Consider the following 19,691-nt stretch of genomic DNA (forward strand, 5'->3'; position numbering starts at 1 on the left):
CCACTTTCTTGTTCTCTGCAATATAAGCTGCATTGTTTAGTGGCATTACGTTCTATGAACTTTGGAAACCCTCCCTGAGACTATGAATTGACTAATACCCGAGGCTGCATAAATATGCAGACACAAATGTTCCTAAAGCCAAGCCTGCTGGGCAGTGCAGGATCTGACCTGGAGTCTGGGGAGAGGAACATTGTGCTCACTTGTGGATCTGTGACAAGCTCCAGGTGCAGCTTGAAGTTAAGTGGTTGGATTTCTGGCCCTCAGAAGTAACCTCAGCAGAGCACAGCAGAATGCACTGTGTGGATGTCAGGAATTCCATGAGTACCCTCTGGGCCTATTAAGGCCTCTAGCTTCAGAGGGTCTTAAAATACATTTCAGCATACATAGAAACATAAAAAAGATATAGTTTTCTTTTTTTTTTACACTTTATTCACTTTGTATCTTCCCATAAGGCCCTCCCTCCTCCCCTCTCAATCACACCCCCCTCTCCCTCCTTCATGCATGCCCCTCCTCCACTGATAGGGGAGGTCCTCCTCTCCTTCTTTCTAATCTTAGTCTATCAGATCTCATCAGGAGTGGCTGCATTGTAATCTTCTGTGGCCTGGTAAGGCTGCTCCCCCCTCAGAGGGAGGTGATCAAAGAGCAGGCCAATCAGATTATGTCAGAGGCAGTTCCTCTTCCCTTTACTATGTAACCCACTTGGATACTAAACTGACATGGGCTACATCTGTGCAGGGGTTCTAGGTTATCTCCATGCCTGGTACTTGGTTGGAGTATGAGTCTCTACACAATGTAATATTACTCAGCAATGAAAAATAAGGAAATCATGAAATTTGCAGGTAAATGGTGGGACCTGGAAAGGATCATCCTGAGTGAGCTGTCTCAGAAGCAGAAAGACACACACAGTATATACTCACTCATACAGACATGTAATATAGGATAAACCTACTAAAATTTGTACATCTAAAGAAACTTATCAAGAGAAGGAGGACCCTGACTAAAATGCTCAATCCCCATCCTGAAAGGCAAAGAGGAAGGACATCAGAAGAAGAAAACAGGAAACAAGCTAGGAACCCACCACAGAGGGCTTCTGAAAGGCTCTGCCCTGCTGACTATCAGAGCAGATGCTGAGACTTATGGCCAACTGTTGGGCAGGGTGCATGGAATCTTATGTAAGAAGTGGGAAATAGTAAGATCTGGAGAGGACAAGAACTCCACAAGAAGAGCAACAGAACCAGAAAATTTGAACACAGGGGTCTTCCCAGAGACTCATACTCCAACCAAGTACTATAATTTTCTTTTAAAGGAGTCTGATTTAAATGCAAAGTTTTCTTTTCTGGGTAAGGATGAGGTTGAGATAGGGTTTCACGAAGCTTGGGTTGGCCTTGAACTCAGTATGTAGTGAGGGATGGTCTGAATTCTTTGATCGTCCTGCCTCAACCTCCTCAGTGCTGGGATTATAGGAGCACCACAACACATGGTTAAAGACAAATTTTCTATGAACTTAATGTACATAAGTTAAAAGCTACTGAAGTCAAGTTTGGTGACACAGTTAAGACTTAGCAAGGGTTTATACTTAGAGCAAGAATCCTCTATTACTCTGGCTTTAGGCTTACATGGTCGACTGTACCAGATTTCTCTGACCTTCTTTTAAAACCTCACAGATTGGCTAGCTTAACAGATGAATCATGCTGCCAAAATATATGAGAAGAGAGGACTGTGGATATAAAATTACATATATAGACTAATAAAATATAAGTTCTCTTATCTTCAAATAATGTATAGCAACTTTGGAGTTTGGAAATGTTGTGAAAAAAACTAGTAATTTTTTTAAAGCATTAATACAACAGGTGCAAAGGTGACAGAGGCCATCCATTGCTGTTCCTCATTGATCTCCTCTCTACCAGGAGCTGCATGTCCTCACAGTCCTGAGCCATCTGTTAAAAATCATCCCAGTTGAGCTCCAGTGTGCAAGAATCCTGAGGGTCCTGGGTGGCAATGGTGGTAGTATGACTCTGCAGAGGGCTAAGTCCCATCTGTTTTGCTTTCTATCAGCTGAGCCCCACAGTTGGTTGCATGTGGCTACAAGAGTATATAGTCACACAATACTGTAGCTACTTTGAGGTATACTTCCATTGGTAGTACACTGCTGAGGATTCAATGACCATAAAACCCTTTAAAAGGTTTAAAAGGCTACACAGGTAATGTTTCAATGGCCAGAATTGCATGTACATGGGCCTTTTTTGTGTGTATCTGTATGCTTCTACTTTGGTAACTAATTAGAAAAAAATAACAAAAAGAAAAGTATGAAACAAATACAGTGTACTTCATGTCACACGGGGCAAATGAAAACTCTAACATGAAACCTTACAAGAGGAAAATTGGAAAATGTGTGTGATGTGGGGTAAAATTATGAGTGCAATTATCATACTGTGTGAGAAGCTTTTGTAAGAATCCACATTAAAGGCTCTGGGGAGAAGGCTCAGTGGCGAAGCGCACGCATTGCTCCTGCAGAGCTTGATTCCCAGTGTCTATGTCAGGCAGCTCACAACTGTACCTAATTCCATCTCCAGGGGATCCTATGACTCTAACGTCTGTGGGCACCCGAACTCAAGTACACATACCTACTTACTCTGATACACACAATAAAAACAAATCTTTAAACACAGAATTTGTGTTACAAAAGCTTGGAGTCTTAGTGTCTTGCCAGATTAATTTGATTTTAAATTTAAATATAGAACATTTAGTTGTATCTACGTTTTCAAATTTTAGGACACCAATGGGCTGATTTAATGTGAAAAAACTAAAAATAACTAAAAAAGACAAGAAACTAGCTCTTGGGGTACAGAGGGGAAAAGAAAGGAGGTGGAGCCTGAGGGTGGAACAGACTCTGAAGCTGGCCTAGGGACCACATGGAAAAACTTGCTCTCTAATTGAATGACCTGCTTTTAATCACAAGCAGATAATAGTTTATTACCCAGAGTTTTAGAAATACATTATTCCTGGGAATACTTCCTAGGATTTCTTTTTCTTATTTAAGACCACATCTTTGTATTTAATTCATCCGTAGACTATCCCTGCAGGGTACATCTCTCTAATTATCCTCATCTAAAGTGACAGGGAAATGGAATTATACCGCTTGGAAAACAGACATCCTTTGCTATGTCTTTTCTTAGGGCAAAATTTGTCATTATGGTCACTGCATGATCTTGAGCTGTCCCTAAAGTCACAGACTGTGACTTTCTGTCTTTGCATTGCTACTGACAAGCGTATACCCGGTACAAAACATGTACACAGAGGAAACTGGAATCAATGAATGGTTCATATGCTCAGCACATAATGCTGACTGCATTCTAAGGACCAGTCTAGCACCTTACACAGAGCAGGGACTATTTCATCCCTATTCTGTAGAGGAGAAAACCAAAGCACAGAAGGTGCAGCAAATTTCCCAGCACAGGACCCAGACTGCTTAGTTCTAGAGGCCTGTCTCTTCCCCGAGCAGCACCCATGCTCACTAGGAAGTACATCCTCTGAGCATTCCTGAGTTTCCACCAGATGCCACTACATAGGGAAATAACAGCACTCAGACACACAAATGCAAAATAAACAGATACCCAACCTCAACAATGACTGTTTGTAAGACTGATTCTCAAATACCTGTGGGGATTTGTGAGAACGCCAGCTGTACTGGTGACTATGGAGACTCGCCAGCAGAATATTTTCATCAGTGTCCACCTGGCCAAACCGCAGTGTCTCCTGTGTGTCATTACAGATCACAAAGTGGCTGAAGACCAACTCCTCTACCTCAGGGCATTTGTTCTGGAAGAAAAAGAATATGAAAGCCAATGTGTGTATCAGATTAATTGCAAGATGTTTGGCAGCTGTCTGCCCAGTGGCCATTGTTATACGCACAAATGTTGAAGGATCTGTTGTCATTAGCTCTGGTATACAGAATATTCTATATTTTCAGGATAAGCACAACAAAAATATCTTAAAAACATCATATGTTCCAGGAATGTGTTTTGATTTATACTCCTACAAAATAAATCATACACACAGAAGAGGAAAAGAACAACGAGATCCCACAAACATTTAACATTTCTTAAAATGAATTAACATGCTATAAAGAGTGCTGTGCTGGGCTATGCACATTTCTGAACAGAGTAACAGGGGCTAGAATTACCATGTTCCCAGCCCTCTAAACTCCACAATCAAGGCCAATTACTAAAGCCACAGTTTGTACCCTACAGAAAGCAAGGATCATTTAGGTTGCTACAATCCTGGGGTCCTTAAGAGGGAGAAAGGGAGGAAGGAAAGGAGAGAGGGAGACTGTGTGTGTGTGTGTGTGTGTTTGTGTGTAAATCTGCTCAGGGAGAGATATAAATAAAACCATAACTTTCCCTTCATTGTTAAGAGGCTGAACATACAAAACAGATCAGGTTCAGAACCCATTTAAAGGCCAAGTTGAAATTTTTAAGAGGAATAATGTTAGTTGAAAAAGTTTCCAGGATCTGTTTCATTCAGCAATAGCTCAGCAGCTATTCTCCATTAAGCAGCTAAGGCTCATCTAATTAGCAATAGGTTTCTATGAATACCTGTTTCTCAGTCTAAAGGGTCCCTATTAGTTGCTGTGACATCAAAACCCTAGCTGTATTGTTTGTATCACCTAGACCACGGCCTAAAAACCAGTCAACAAGCTTTCAGGAGACTAAAAGCACAGAACCAACTGGAATATGTAAGGACTTCCCAAGTAGCTAGTCGACTTACAGGGAATGGCAGTACTTTCTGGATGAGGGTTTAAAGAGTGCCACACTCTACAGTTTTCCCCTTTATTGAGGGGAGAGAGAGTAAGTGATGATGTAATTCAGAAGCAGGATGATGCAGGGGATTAGTAAGCATGAAGCCCAAGGAGTCTACAGATGAATCTAAGTGGTACCCAGCCAGGACAGAAACCAAACCTAGAATGGTATCAACAAAAAAACCAGGGGAAACAGAATCCAACCCACACCATGCAGAATACTACCCAGGTGTGTGTTCTACAGTTACAGGTGGGGAGAAGACCCTCTCCAGCATGTGTTGTCACATCTTTGAGGATCACTACCACCACCACCACCACTGCCACCGCCACTGCCACCGCCACCACCACCACCACCACTATCTTTTTTTTTTTTGGAAATATTTGCTGTATTTGATATAAGGAAAAAAAAAGTCTGGATTTCCTTTTTTTTTTTTTTTTTCTTTTAAAGTGAGTTTAAGGATAGGGTAGTCAAATACAACAAACTTTTACTTTTTTCTTTTTTCCTTTTTATTAATTACACTTTATTCGCTTTGTATCCCCCCATAAGCCCCTCCCTCCTCCCCCCCCTTCTTCACGCATGCCCCTCCCCAAGTCCACTGATAGGGGAGGCCCTCCTCTCCTTCTTTCTGATCTTAATCTATCAGATCTCATCAGGAGTGGCTGCATTGTAATCTTCTGTGGCCTGGTAAGGCTGCTCCCCCCTTAGGGGGAGGTGATCAAAGAGCAGGCCAATCAGTTTATGTCAGAGACAGTCCCTGTTCCCATTACTATGGAACCCACTTGGACACTGGGCTGCCATGGGCTACATCTGTGCAGGGGTTCTAGGTTATCTCCATGCCTGGTACTTGGTTGGAGTATGAGTCTCTGGGAAGACCCCTGTGTTTAAATTTCTGGTTCTGTTGTTCTCCTTGTGGAGTTCCGGTCCTCTCCAGATCTTATTATTTCCCACTTCTTACATAAGATTTCATGCACCCAGCCCAACAGTTGGCCATAAGTCTCAGCATCTGCTTTGATAGTCTGCAGGGCAGAGCCTTTCAGAGGCCCTCTGTGGTGGGTTTCTGGCTTGTTTCCTGTTTTCTTCTTCTTCTAATGTCCTTCCTCTTTGCCTTTCAGGATGGGGATTGAGCATTTTAGTCAGGGTCCTCTCTCTTGATAAGTTTCTTTAGATGTACAAATTTTAGTAGGTTTATCCTATATTACATGTCTGTATGAGTGAGTATATACTGTGTGTGTCTTTCTGATTCTGGGACAGCTCACTCAGGATGATCCTTTCCAGATCCCACCATTTACCTGCAAATTTCATGATTTCCTTATTTTTCATTGCTGAGTAATATTACATTGTGTAGATGTACAATTTCTGCATCCATTCTTCAGTTGAGGGAAATCTGGGCTGTTTCCAGCTTCTGGCTATTACAAATAAAGCTGCTACAAACATGGTTGAGCAAATGTCCTTATTGTGTACTTGAGCCTCTTTTGGATATATGCCTAGGAGTGGTATGGCTGGATCTTTAGGAAGCGCTATTCCTAGTTGTCTGAGAAAACACCAGATTGATTTCCAGAGTGGTTGTACAAGTTTACATAACCACCAGCAGTGGAGGAGGGTTCCCCTTTCTTCACATCCTCTCCAGCATGTGTTGTCACTCGAATTTTTCATCTTGGCCATTCTCATGGGTGTAAGGTGAAATCTCAGGGTCGTTTTGATTTGCATTTCCCTAATGGCTAATGAGGTTGAGCATTTCTTTAAGTGTTTCTCTGCTATTCTATATTCCTCTAACAAGAATTCTCTGTTTAGTTCTGTTTTCCATTTTTTAATTGGATTACTTGGTTTGCTGCTTTTCAGCTTCTTTAGTTCTTTATATATACTGGATATGAGTCCTCTGTCAGGTATAGGGTTGTTGATGATTCTTTCCCAATCTGTAGGCAGTTGTTTTGTTTTGATGACTGTGTCCTTTGCTTTACAGAAGCTTTTCAGTTTCATGCAGTCCCATTTATTGATTGTTGATCTTAGAGCCTGTGCTGTTGGTGTTCTGTTCAGGAAGTTGTCTCCTGTACCAATGAGTTCTAGGGTATTCCCCACATTTTCCTCTAAGCGATTTAGTGTGTCTGATTTTATGTTGAGGTCTTTGATCAACTTGGACTTTAGTTTTGTGCAGGGTGGTAAGCATGGATCTATTCGCATTTTTCTACATGTAGACATCCAGTTAGACCAGCACCATTTGTTGAAGATGCTATCTTTTCTCCATTGTATGGTTTTGGCATCTTTGTAAAAAATCAGGTGTCCATAAGTGTGTGGGTTTATTTCTGGGTCTTCTGTTCACTTTTATTGATCCACCATTCTGTTTCTGTGCCAGTACCATGCAGTTTTTATAACTGTTGCTCTATAGTATAGCTTAAGATAAGGGATGGAGATACCTCCAGAAGATCTTTTACTGTAGAGGATTGTTTTAGCAATTCTGGGTTTCTTGTTATTCCATATGAAGTTGAGAATTTTTCTTTCCAGGTCTGTAAAGAATTGTGTTGGTAATTTGATGGGAATTGCACTGAATTTGTAGATTGCTTTTGGTAAGATGGCCATTTTTACTATGTTAATCCTGCCAAGCCATGAGCATGGGAGATCTTTCCATCTTCTGAAATCTTCTTCTAACTCTTTCTTCAGAGACTTGACAATTTTTTCATACAAGTCTTTGACTTGCTTTACCACCATCATTTTTTCTTCCTCTGCTTCTTCAATAATCTATCCATCCTTGCTTAACCTCTCCGTTCTTGTGGCTCAGAACCTTGCTTGACAGGCACACTAATTAGCAGAGATAATCTGGCTGAGACCAAACACTTATGACCATTAGTGCTTTTTGGCATCGCTTTTAACAGCTAGTCATGAACTTCAAACATGCCTTTTTGGGGTTTCAGAAGGAAACTTTATCTGGGCTGCATTTCAAGTCTTCAATTATTATAGCATGCCCCACTTCTGCCCACCCTTCCCCAGGTACTCTCCTACTACTTTGACTTCAATGTTCAGTCAAGTGTCAAGCCGTTTTCTGCCCCAGTCAGTTACCTCTTCTGAGACTTCTTTACCTCGACCACTTGTTGGACTGACCTGCTTGTATTCAGCCTCAGGTACCTCTGAGATTCGCCCCTTCCCCTCCCTCCAAGGCTTGACTAGTTTCCTCATTTGATGCTGACATGACACTATAATTCAGTTTCAAGACACCTATTCATTTGTTCCATTACCAGATGCTATGCTTACTGCCTAGGAGAAGGAACATGACCTACATCTTTTACAACTTTACCTCAAATACTCAAAATAAATTTTGAGTACTAAACAAACACTTAGGAAACAAACAACAATGCTTGTTTTCTAACTATGCTGGGATTTGAACCCAGGGCCAGATGCACACAGGCAAGCACCTGAACAGTGAACCACACCCTTCCCTAACTTTAATAATTACATTGGTAAAATATGTTGACTTTATAAAAACTAAAAACATTTTAAAGTGACTTCAAATGTCTAATTTTTTGCTCAGATATAATTGCCAGCCACAGCTGGAAAACTATTTTTTAAGCAGTCTTTCTTTTCTTTTCTTTTAAATGTCCTGGCTGTTACTATGAGCCTGCTCTATCCAATCCTATTTAATGTATTTATCTAAAACCTCTAATCAGCTAGAGTCACAGTGTGTAATTAGTTTTGATGAGATTTTTCCACTTAGTATTATATAATCAAAATAAACTGTTCTCCTTATAAACATTTCTCTCTCCTTTCCATGCAAAAGTAAAAACATGAAGGAAAGGGTATGACTCCAATCCCCACTCAGTTACACATCCTGATGTTAAAATTCAGTTTTCATAATGAATTGGGATCAGTCTCAACACAGAGGTTAAGTTACCAGCTGGAGGTTGAAAAAAAAAATCATAACCCTTTCTTCATCCCTAAAAACTGATGAGGGTCTAATAAATGATGAGGGGTTTAGAAAAAAAAATGTAAATTAAAGAACACAAGGAGGTTGTTTATACTTTTATAAGGAATGCTTGAGGTCCTTAGGGAACTATTTCTCAACTGCTCCTTCATCTATGGAATTTATTATAACTATAATAAGCTTCAAATTTTCTTGGAATGTTTCAGATTCTGTTATATTATATAAAAACCTTATATTAATTTATGTAAAATCATCTACACTGTGTCCTAGAATGTTTGTGAGGATGGCTTATTCATATTTTAAGTTCATGTCATGTTGAACAGGCATCTACATGGCAGAGATAATATTTGGTATAAGAGAAATGTGAGTACAACCTCCATTTAAATGTTATTGTGTTTAAATCAGGAAAATTGACACAGAAAGCAAAAAGAAAGAGGTGTTTTGAATTTGTAATTTAGTTTCATGAAAGAAATCATTTCACAGACAGACAGACACACACACATACACAGACAGACAGAGACAGAGACAGAGATTGCTCTATAACCATGGAAATAAGAAACTGTTAAGTTTGAACTTATGACCCGAAGATAAAGGGCCAAACTGTTTCATGCCTGATAATAATATGATTTTAAAAAATAGATGGAGAACTCAAACCTCTTGTTTTCCTCATTAAATTCATTTTTCATTGTCAATAACTATACTATGTATCAGCATTATTGAAAATACAATAAAAATCCAAGTTTCAGAATAAACTTCCTACTAAAGACAATCAACTACACTCAGTACAGGAAAAACAAGCATAATAAGCCTTTGTCAGCCTAGTTCAGTGGTAAATGTTCTCTGATTTCAAAGCAGTGTACTTTCATTTTTACTTTAAATATACAGGATTCAATGCCTACCACATTAAAACTTGGTGGCAAGTACCCTTGACATGGGAGGAAACAAGAAAATTATAGCAACAATTACAGAAGTATATCCTCCTGTGGCTCATGTTAACATTGCCAAATCCCTGTATAAATCAGAACTATTCATAGAATGTACCTGTCAGCAATCAGCTGTCTGACACATGGCTCTACTTAATGGAATATTCCTTCAAGGCACTGTGTTAGCTAGTCAGTCAGTCGCAGTCTGATGTGGTTTAAAACATTTAAATATTTATGTCCCTTATTTTATTTATGTGTATAGCTATGTCACAGAATATTTTTTTTTCTGTGAGAAAACTGATATTTTGAAGGCCATTTTGCTGTAGTTGTTACATATAAGTCAACTAAAAGCTCTGATGCTAAGACAAAAATGTCCTATATTTAAATATCCTAGCAAAGATTCTTTTCTATTTTCTACGTTTGTTTTGTATTAAATGCATTGTTCAAAATATGAAAAAAAAAAAACCTAGAAATTGGAGCTATGGAAGTTTTTTTTTTTCACATTGCTATTTGAACCAGCTGCAAAGATTTCAATCACACTAGCTCTTATTTTACGCATGTCCTTTGCAACACGAAAACCATGGAATGCCCTTAAAAAAGACTTCAAATATAAACCAGATGTGTTATCTTCTTTCCTTTTGCTATTGCAATACCACGTCAAGCAATTAATCTCTTAGTCTTATATAGGTCTTCATGCATATAAAGCAAACATTAACTTTTATTTCTATAAAATTTAATTCTCATAAACATTTTAGGTTAGAGAACCTGAAAAAATTTAGAACTATTTATTTCCTAAAATTGTTTCCATAAAGATCCTCAAGTTATTCTCATAAAATTTCCCCCCAAGTTCTTTTCCTTCTTCCCAGGAAGCTTCTTTACAGGAGCAGATGCCCTTCCTCCACCTCTAGAGCCTGCCACTGAGAGAGCTCAGCACACAAGGACTCACACTAGGAAGCCAGCTCCACGCAAGTGTTTGGAACATGCACAAAATGGTGACAAATGTCTCAACATAAATGGTGACTAAATGTGAGGGCAGCAATGAAAATAAGCAGTGATCTGTTGCATTACTACCATCCAAACATTCTGTGGGACTGTTCCCATGCTGCCAGAGACAGGCAGCTTTCCCATTTTAAGTATGCTATTTTGCATTGGTTTACATTACGTCTGTTTTTTTTTTTTGATATGCATAATCTTCCTATAAAAGATGCAAAAAATTTTAAAGTTATTACAGCTCTCTAGTAGCCCGTGGTAGCTCAGTAACCAATTGGTTTCCCATAGTAAGGGGAACAAGGACTATTTATAACAGGAACTCAATGGCAGGCTCTTTGACCTCCCCATCCCCCAAGGGAGGAACAGTCCTGCTATGACACTGAAGAGGACTTTGCAGCAAGTCCTGAAGATACCTGATAAAACAAGATCAGATGAAAGGGGAGGAGGTCCTCCCCAATCAGTGGACTTGGAAAGGAGCAGGGAAGAGATGAGGGAGGGAGGGTGGGATTGGGAGGGAATAAGGGAGCGAGATACAGCTGGGATACAGAATTAATAAAATCTAACTAATAATAAAAAAATAAATAGATAAAAAACCCAGTTATGTAGGGGAAAAAAATTTAAGAATTCATTCTGCAGTACTTTCAAAAAGGCGGCTGTCAGCAAAAAAAAAAAAAAAAAAAAAAAAAAAAAAAAAAAAGATAAGACTGCTCTATTTCTAGCATCTACCCCACTGTTCATTCATGTTTTTGAGATTTTGGAAAGCTTAATTTAAGTCCTTTATTTCTGCAATGGGCGTTCAAGACACCCTGGTACATACCAACGTTGAAGCTTTAGCTAAACAGAACCATATCACTTCAAAAAATAATTCCTGGGAATAGTTACTTTCCACCCAAATGTGGTAAAGTAGATGGACTGACCTCTGATGTATGTGTCAACCCACAGTCTCCAGAGCTTTCTAAAGGGAACCCTTGTATCACTTTACCTGAAGAAGTACCCTCATACTCAGGTCTGTGTTTAACTTACAAGTGGTAACATAGAATGTATAGTAAAAGATCACACGTGGCCCAACTGTAACCAGTTCTGGAACGTGCGTACCTGTTTCCAAGCTTGTATTGCAGTGTTTAGGGAGTGAACTACATGCTGCCCAAAGTTCACAAGCACAGAGTTCACAATCATGGAGCAGTCGAGCAGCTTCTGAACTCCATCACTACAGAGTGCGATCTGTCCACAGATGCCAAAGGGTTTCACCACACTTTGCATCGTGACATTTCTGAATTCCAGAAGTTTACAGTCCACCTGTGATGAGAACCGGGTCTCCTGGGAGATAGAACCACCGCTCCACTGTCGAAAATACATGTTTGGTTCTCTGAAGGAAATAATCATGTATTCCAGTTCAGACGGCACATTTTTATCAGAAATGAATGGCTGTAGGTGCTGTGGTGAAGCTTTTAAAAACACAAGAAAAATAAAAATTAAGATGTGCCAATCCTTAATGAAAACAAATGAGGTGACATTTAAAGGATTTACTTTGTACTTGAATTTAGAACTTGGTATTAATAAATTTAAACAATTGTTTTGAAGATGTTAAAATCTTTGAAGTACCAACTGACATTTGAAAATACATTGTTTTGTTCAATCGGGTCTCTTAAGTGTATATCCCTCAAAGGTTCTTTTCATTTCTACAGATAAAAATTTCTATCACAGTAAGAAGAGGAAACAGCCATCTAAATCTCTATATCTACCAACCAAATCTCTAAAACAACAAAAACATGAGTCTAGAAAAAGCAGTTAAACTCTATTCTTGCTGAAAAAGCAAGATGCTTAACAGCAGCCCTGTTTGCTTTTAATCTCCTCTGTTTCCCCATTACATGTAGGTTGAAAACCTAAATCTTAAATCAAACTGTATTAATTAGGAAAGGGTTCATACTAAATACAATATTTGAGAAATAATTATTCAAGTAACAACAAGAGTTTACTGGAGCCTACTTTTGCTACATGAAGGAAATTTATTCACATTCTTTCTAAATATGTAAAATTATGAGTCCTGTTAATTTAATGAGAATATGCCCATCTTATATAGAATAGGCATCTTGAACAGAAGTGATGTATACCAAGTTCATTTGGGTTCTATTTCCCACTAATGTAAGATAGAGACTAAAACATCTTTCAAAAAGATCATAATTGGTATAACAGCAGAACCTGCAGCAAACAAACAAAATTGCTTGAAAATCCTTTTAGAAAACATGTCACCATTATGTCACTCATTGGCACCAGATCAACTCTGGAGTAACTTTGCTAGTGCCCAGTGCCCAGTGCCAATGTAAAGTAAGGCACTGTGTGTGGACCACTCAGTACCATGGTAAGATGGTACTAAAGTGGGTGTTCTCTTGATGCTGAAATGATGTATACCTGTTCCTAGTTGGTCCAGGTGATGACAAAGACGAAATTCCAGGTGAGCGAACTGGAAGGACACACAAAGAGATGGGACAAACCACGGGGTAAAACAGGAGTCGACTCTGGTGCAAGCAGCCAGGGCTGTTGGAGTCACAAGTGGCTCACAAGTACTGTGAGAGCCAGAGTCACTTGCAGAGCTGTGGAAAGGAGAGAAGCTCAGCAACCTTCAGTTCCCACCACAGAAGCACAGTGCCCTCCTGAAAGGCCACTCAAGGCAGTACTGAAAATCCTACATTCATTATTTTAATAATCAAATCTCTTGTGCTACTCACACAATGAGGTTTTTTTTTTTTAATTCAGTTTATGTTGAATATTGTATTTGGATTATTTGCAGAAAACTCTCAAACTATTTTTCAGGCTTTGACTCATGTTAAGTTAGACCAAACTATTCTTCAGGTTCATGTTGACTGAGGTCAAAACCAGTGTTTCCTATACTCCTTTTACAAAACTTATGGACAGTTTTGTGTCATGTGGTGTAAGAAGAACACAATTCTGAGCATGACTCTGCTGTTCAAAACCTAAAACATTTGTGTCATTGCAAATGTTTCATCATTTCACTTCTCTACATTGCCCTTTTCTAGATTCTGTGAAGTGGTTTATACTCTTTATTGAAGACCTACTGAATACTGTATTAAATGACATAAAATTATAACCATGTAGAAAGAATGAAGTCCTGTGGACAATCACTACAATAATTCTCTCTTCACTTGCCTAACCTCTTTTTCTATTTCTTTTTTTAATTAATTACAGTTTATTCACTTTGTATCCCCCCGTACCTCCCTCCCTCCTCCCCTCCCAATCCCACCCTCCCTCTTCCCCACCCGTGTTCCTCTCTCAGTCCACTGAAAAAAGAGGACCTACTCCCCTTCCCTCTAATCCTAGTCTATCAGGTCTCATCAGGAGTGGCCGCATTGTCTTCTTCTGTGGTCTGGTAAGAGCAGGCCAATCAGTTCATGTCAGAGACAGCCCCTGTCCCCATTACTATGGAGGCCACTTGGATACTGAACTGCCATAAGCTACCTCTGTGCAGGGGTTCTAGGCCATTTCCATGAGTTGTTTTTGGCTGGAGTATCAGTTTCAGAAAAGACCCCTGTGCCCCGACTTTTAGGATCTGTCGCTGTCCTCGTGGAGCTCCTGTCCTCTCCAGGTCTTACAATCTCCTACTTCCTTCATAATATTTCCTGCACTCTGCCCAAAGTTTGGCTATGAGTCTCAACATCTGCCTCGATACTCTGCAGGGTAGTCTGAGGCCCTTTGTGGTTGGCTCCTGTCCTGTTTCCTGTTTTCTTCCTCCTCCAATGTCCATCCTCTTTGCCTTTCTGAATGGGGATTGAACATCTTACCCAGAGTCCTCCTTCCTGATTAGCTTCCTTAGGTGTACATATTTTAGTATGTTTATCCTATATTATATGTTTAGTATCTACTTATGAGTGAGTATATACCCTGTGTGTCTTTCTGCTTCTGGGATACCTCACTCAGGATGATCTTTTCCAGTTCCCACCATTTACCTTCAAATTTCATGATTTCCTTGTTTTTTATCGCTGAGTAATATTCCATTGTATAGATGTACCACAATTTCTGTATCTATTTCTCAATTGAGGGACATCTGGGCTGTTTCCAGCTTCTGGCTATTACAAATAAAGCTGCTACGAACATGGTTGAGCAAATATCCTTGTATACTTGAGCATCTTTTGGATATATGTCTAGCAGTGACATAGCTGGATCTTGAGGAATGGCTATTCCTTACTGTCTGAGAAAGCACCAGATTGATTTCCAGAGCTTACATTGTACAAGTTTACATTCCCACCAGCAGTGGAGGAGGGTTTCCCTTTCTCCACATCCTCTCCAGCATGTGTTGTCACTTGAGTTATTCATCTTAGCCATTTTGATGGGTGTAAGGTGAAATCTCAGGGTCGTTTTGATTTGCATTTCCCTGGTGACTAAGGACATTGAATATTTCTTTAAGTGTTTCTCTGCCATTCGATATTCCTCTAACAAGAATTCTCTGTTTAGTTCTGTACCCCATTTTTTAATTGGATTACTTGATTTGTTGCTTTTTAACTTCTTGAGTTCTTTATATATACTGGATATTGGCTCTCTATCAGATAGAGGGTTGGTGAAAATTCTTTTCCAATCTGTAGGCAGTTGTTTTGTTTTGATGACTGTGTCCTTTGCTTTACAGAAGCTTTTCAGTTTCATGCAGTCCCATTTATTGATTGTTGATCTTAGAGCCTGTGCTGTTGGTGTTCTGTTCAAGAAGTTGTCTAATGTGCCAATGAGGTCAAGGCTCTTCCCCACTTTTTCTTCTAACCAATTTTATGTGTCTGGTTTTATGTTGAGGTCTTTGATCCACTTGGTCTTTAGTTTTGTGCAGGGTGGTAAGTATGGATCTATTTTCATTTTTCTACATGTAGACATCCAGTTAGCCCAGCACCATTTGTTGAAGATGCTGTCTTTTTTCCATTGTATGGTTTTGGCATCTTTGTAAAAAATCAGGTGTCCATAAGTGTGTGGGTTTATATCTGGGTTTTCTATTCGGTTCCATTGATCCACAATTCTGTTTCGATGCCAGTACCATGCAGTTTTTATTACTGTTGCTCTACAGTACAGCTTGAGATCAGGGATGGAGATACCTCCAGAAGATCTTTTATTGTAGAGGATTGTTTTAGCAATTGTAGATTTCTTGTTATTCCATATGAATTTGAGAATTTTTCTTTCCAGGTCTGTAAAGAATTGTGTTGGTAATTTGATGGGAATTGCATTGAATCTGTAGGTTACTTTTGGTAAGATGGCCATTTTTACAATGTTAATCCTGCCAAGCCATGAGCATGGGAATCTTTCCATCTTCTGAAATCTTCTTCTAATTCTTTCTTCAGAGACTTAATTTTTTTTTTTTTCATACAAATCTTTGATGTGTTTGGTTAGGGTCACACCAAGGAACTTTATGTACTTTGTGACTATTGTGAAGAGTGTTGTTTCCCTAATTTCTTTCTCAGCCCTTTTGTCTTTTCTATACAAGAGGGCTACTGATTATTTATATATAATCAGTATATTATATATATATATATTTTTCTTTAGTTAATTTTGTATCCAGCCACTTTGCTGAAGGTGTTTATCAGCTGTAGGAGTTCCCTGATAGAATTTTTGTGGTCACTCAGGTATACTATCATATCATCTGCAAATAGTGATACTTTGACTTCTTCCTTTCTGATTTCTATCCCATTGATCTCCTTCAATTGTCTTGTTGCTCTAGCTAGGACTTCCAGAACTATGTTGAAGAGATATGGAGAGAGTGGGCAGCCTTGTCTTGTCCCTGAGTTCAGTGGGACTGATTTAAGTTTCTCTCCATTTAGTTTGATGTTGGCTATAGGCTTGCTGTATATTGTCTTTACTATGTTTAGGTATGTGCCTTGTATCCCTGATTTCTCCAAGACTTTATGAATGGATTTTGGATTTTGTCAAATGCTTTTTACCATCTAAGGAGATTATCATGTGCTTTTTTTTCTTTCAGTTTGTTAATATGGTGGCTCACATTGATGGATTTCTGTATATTGAACCACCCCTGCATACCTGGGATGAAGCCTACTTGGTCATAGTGGATGATATCTTTGATGTGTTCTTGGGTTTGGTTTGCAAGTATTTTGTTGAGTATTTTTGCATCAATGTTTATAAGAAAGATAGGTCTGAAGTTCTCTCTTTTTTTGTTGGGTCTTTGTGAGGTTTAGGTACCAAGGTGACTGTGGCTTCAGAGAATGAGTTTGGTAAGCAAGAAGGAGGACCCTGGGTAAGATGATCAATCCTCACTCAGAAAGGCAAATGGGATGGACATTGGAAGAGGGAGAAAACAGGGAACAGGACAGGAATTTACCACAGAGGGCCTCTGAGAGACTCTGCCCAGCAGTGTATTAAAGAGGATGCTGAGGCTCATAACCAAACTGTGGGCAGAGTGCAGGGAATTTGAAAGAAGCGTGAAATAGAAAGACCTGGAGTGGATAGGAGCTCCACAAGGAGAGCAACAGATCCAAAACATCTGGGCACAGGGGTCTTTTCTGAGACTGATACTCCAACCAAGGACCATGCATGGAGATAACCTACAACCCCTGCACAGATGGAAGATGGAGCACATGGTAGCTCATTCTCCAAGTGGTTTCCCTAGTAATGGGAACAGGGACTGTCTCTGACCTGAATTCAGTGGCTGGCTCTTTGATCACCTACCCCTGGTGGGAGTGGGGGGAGGAGCCTTGCCAGGCCACAGAGGAAGACAATGCAGCCAGTCCTGATGAGGCTAGGGTCAGAGGGAAGGGGAGGAGGACATTCCCTATCAGTGGACTTGGGGAGGGGCATGAGAGGAGATGAGGAAGGGTGGGATTAGGAGGGAATGAGGGAGGAGGCTATAGTGGGGATACAAAGTGAATAAACTGTAATTTATTAAAAAAAAAAAAACCTAAAAAAAAATCACCCAAACTGTCTCCAGTGTATTTTCTGAAATCCACTGGTTTTTGATGAGGTAATATCTACTTTGAGAAAGCAATCCTCCTCTACTTCTGCTAACTCCCTGGATTGTTGGTGCTCTTTTACTTGTAAATCAAGACCCTACTTCTCACATATACTCTCATTGATAATATGTTGCTAGGTAATAGACTGGAAGGTAAATATGTTTAAAGAGCCTAGATCATCTGGAAATAGAATATATAAAGTTATGAAACATACAATGTAGTCAGTGAAAGAGACTGTGAAGCTACAGACCAAAATACTAACCAGAGTTATTCAGTGTAATAGCTTCAATGAGCACACATTATTAATACAAATAAATACTTTTAGAAGAAAAATCATTTGCCACTATTTACAACACAAAGTAGAAATTAGCACAACATACTGTGTTAGGATTATTACATATGGACAGAATCAGAGTTATATAAACAAAATAAAACAACACTTGATTTGTAATAGCACTGGAGTTACACTGCTTCCTCCCCATTAGTATTTGAATGTTGTCCAGGGAGAAAAGGGAGGCACTGGACAAGGGAACAAAGGAAGCAAGCATTAATGCTAAGCCACAAGGAGTACTAAAGGTAAGGCACTGAGAGGAAAGAACACAGGGCCTCACTGCACACACAGGCTATTGCCCAGGAAAGGGTCCCCTGATTGAGGCTTACAGTCTTCCTTTTAAAACTTTTGTGAAAGCATAAGCAGAAAGGCTCAGCAGGGCAAGTAAACCAAAAGACATGCTGAATAGTCTGCTGAAGTTATTTCTCTCTACTTTACATCTATAAATGTGCCTAGGAGGCAAATGCTAGAAATGGATATAATGCGGAATTCTGTGAACTAAGAAACTCTGGAGACATGATTCAGAATACGTGAAGCCTACAGCTTCTGGAATCCATTATGACCAATGTGACCTCTCAGTTGCACACATCAGCTCTTTGAACTTGGTTGGCCAAGTTTCCCTACTGTCTGCAGGTTTACCTCTTAAAAGTTAAAAAAAATCAGTAAAGATGAATATATTTTTGAAATTTGACTTTAGATATAGACAGCTGCATTTACTGCCAAGGTTTATCTTCATAATATTAATCACTACATCCAGAGCCTACCAAGCTGTTTCCTTTGTGTTTTTCAGTTCAAGATAACAGGTTTTTGATTGTTTGATTGATTTTTTCATTATTTTTACTTTACATATAGGGAACAGGTTCTTAAGGGTTCATAGGCTCTCTTATCAGTGAAACACAGACTGCCAAACAACAGAATTGAGTTTTGCTTCTTTTTGTCTATAATTCAGGCACATGCCAGTATTAGATACCCACACTACAGCTATGCGAGGAGGCACGGGAGAAGAAAAAAACGTCTGCTGACCATGCTCCACTGTAACACTGCCCCTCTCATCTGCCTCTGTGTTACCTTTGGTCATCTGTTGCATTTTGATTGCTGTTCAGGACAATTCTCCACAGATCCGAGGACACTAGTTTCTTCTGGTCACTCACAAGATTGATATCTGGCAACTGCAATTCACAAACTTTGCTTTCAGACAGACTGAATTCTTGAAATGCAACAAAAACCTTCTGGAGTTCATCCCAATATTCCAAACTACAAGGGACCTATAGGAAAATAACGGAAAAAATTCAAAGTTATATATTAGAAACTACGGGGCTGCAGAAATAGTCCAGTGCTCTTGTAAGGTATATAGGTTCAGTCTCCAGCACCAATATGGCAGCTCACAACTGTCTGTAACTCCAGAAGACATGACACCCTCTTCTGACCTTGACGACAGCACACATGTACATGATACACAGACACACAACAGGCTAAATACCCATACATATAAATTAAGCAAATAAAATTACAAAATAGTATCAAAAGTATGCTATGTACTTACTGAAGTGCAAATTAAACATTCACAGAAGTTATAACCTTATGACTTGATAGGAAGAGAAAAAGGTATAAAATACAATGCTTAAAGACCTCCTTTCCAGTTACATTAACCTGGCTTACTCTACAAGACTCATTAAAACAAACAAAGAAACAAACAACAACAAAAAAATCAACCCCTCATTTAGTAGTCAAAACTCCCACAGTTTTCTACATGAAAAAAAAGGGGGGAGGGGAGAATACTACGTATTC

At 39.3% G+C, this 19,691-nt stretch overlaps 1 protein-coding gene across 4 annotated transcripts in view; it reads right to left on the reverse strand.

Moving 5' to 3' along the window:
• Window positions 1-19,691, reverse strand: part of Vps13b (vacuolar protein sorting 13 homolog B) — a 641,091-nt gene that overhangs the window by 72,342 nt on the left and 549,058 nt on the right. For all 4 annotated transcript variants that reach the window (XM_060392854.1, XM_060392863.1, XM_060392849.1 and 1 more), the window contains 4 exons: window positions 18,972-19,168; window positions 13,032-13,213; window positions 11,718-12,067; window positions 3,658-3,819 (listed from right to left, as the gene is read on the reverse strand). In XM_060392854.1, coding sequence (XP_060248837.1) covers window positions 3,658-3,819; window positions 11,718-12,067; window positions 13,032-13,213; window positions 18,972-19,168 — 891 coding nt within the window. The remainder of the gene's footprint in view (window positions 1-3,657; window positions 3,820-11,717; window positions 12,068-13,031; window positions 13,214-18,971; window positions 19,169-19,691) is intronic.

Source organism: Meriones unguiculatus, chromosome 1 (assembly GCF_030254825.1).
Source record: "Meriones unguiculatus strain TT.TT164.6M chromosome 1, Bangor_MerUng_6.1, whole genome shotgun sequence".
NCBI lineage: Eukaryota > Metazoa > Chordata > Mammalia > Rodentia > Muridae > Meriones > Meriones unguiculatus.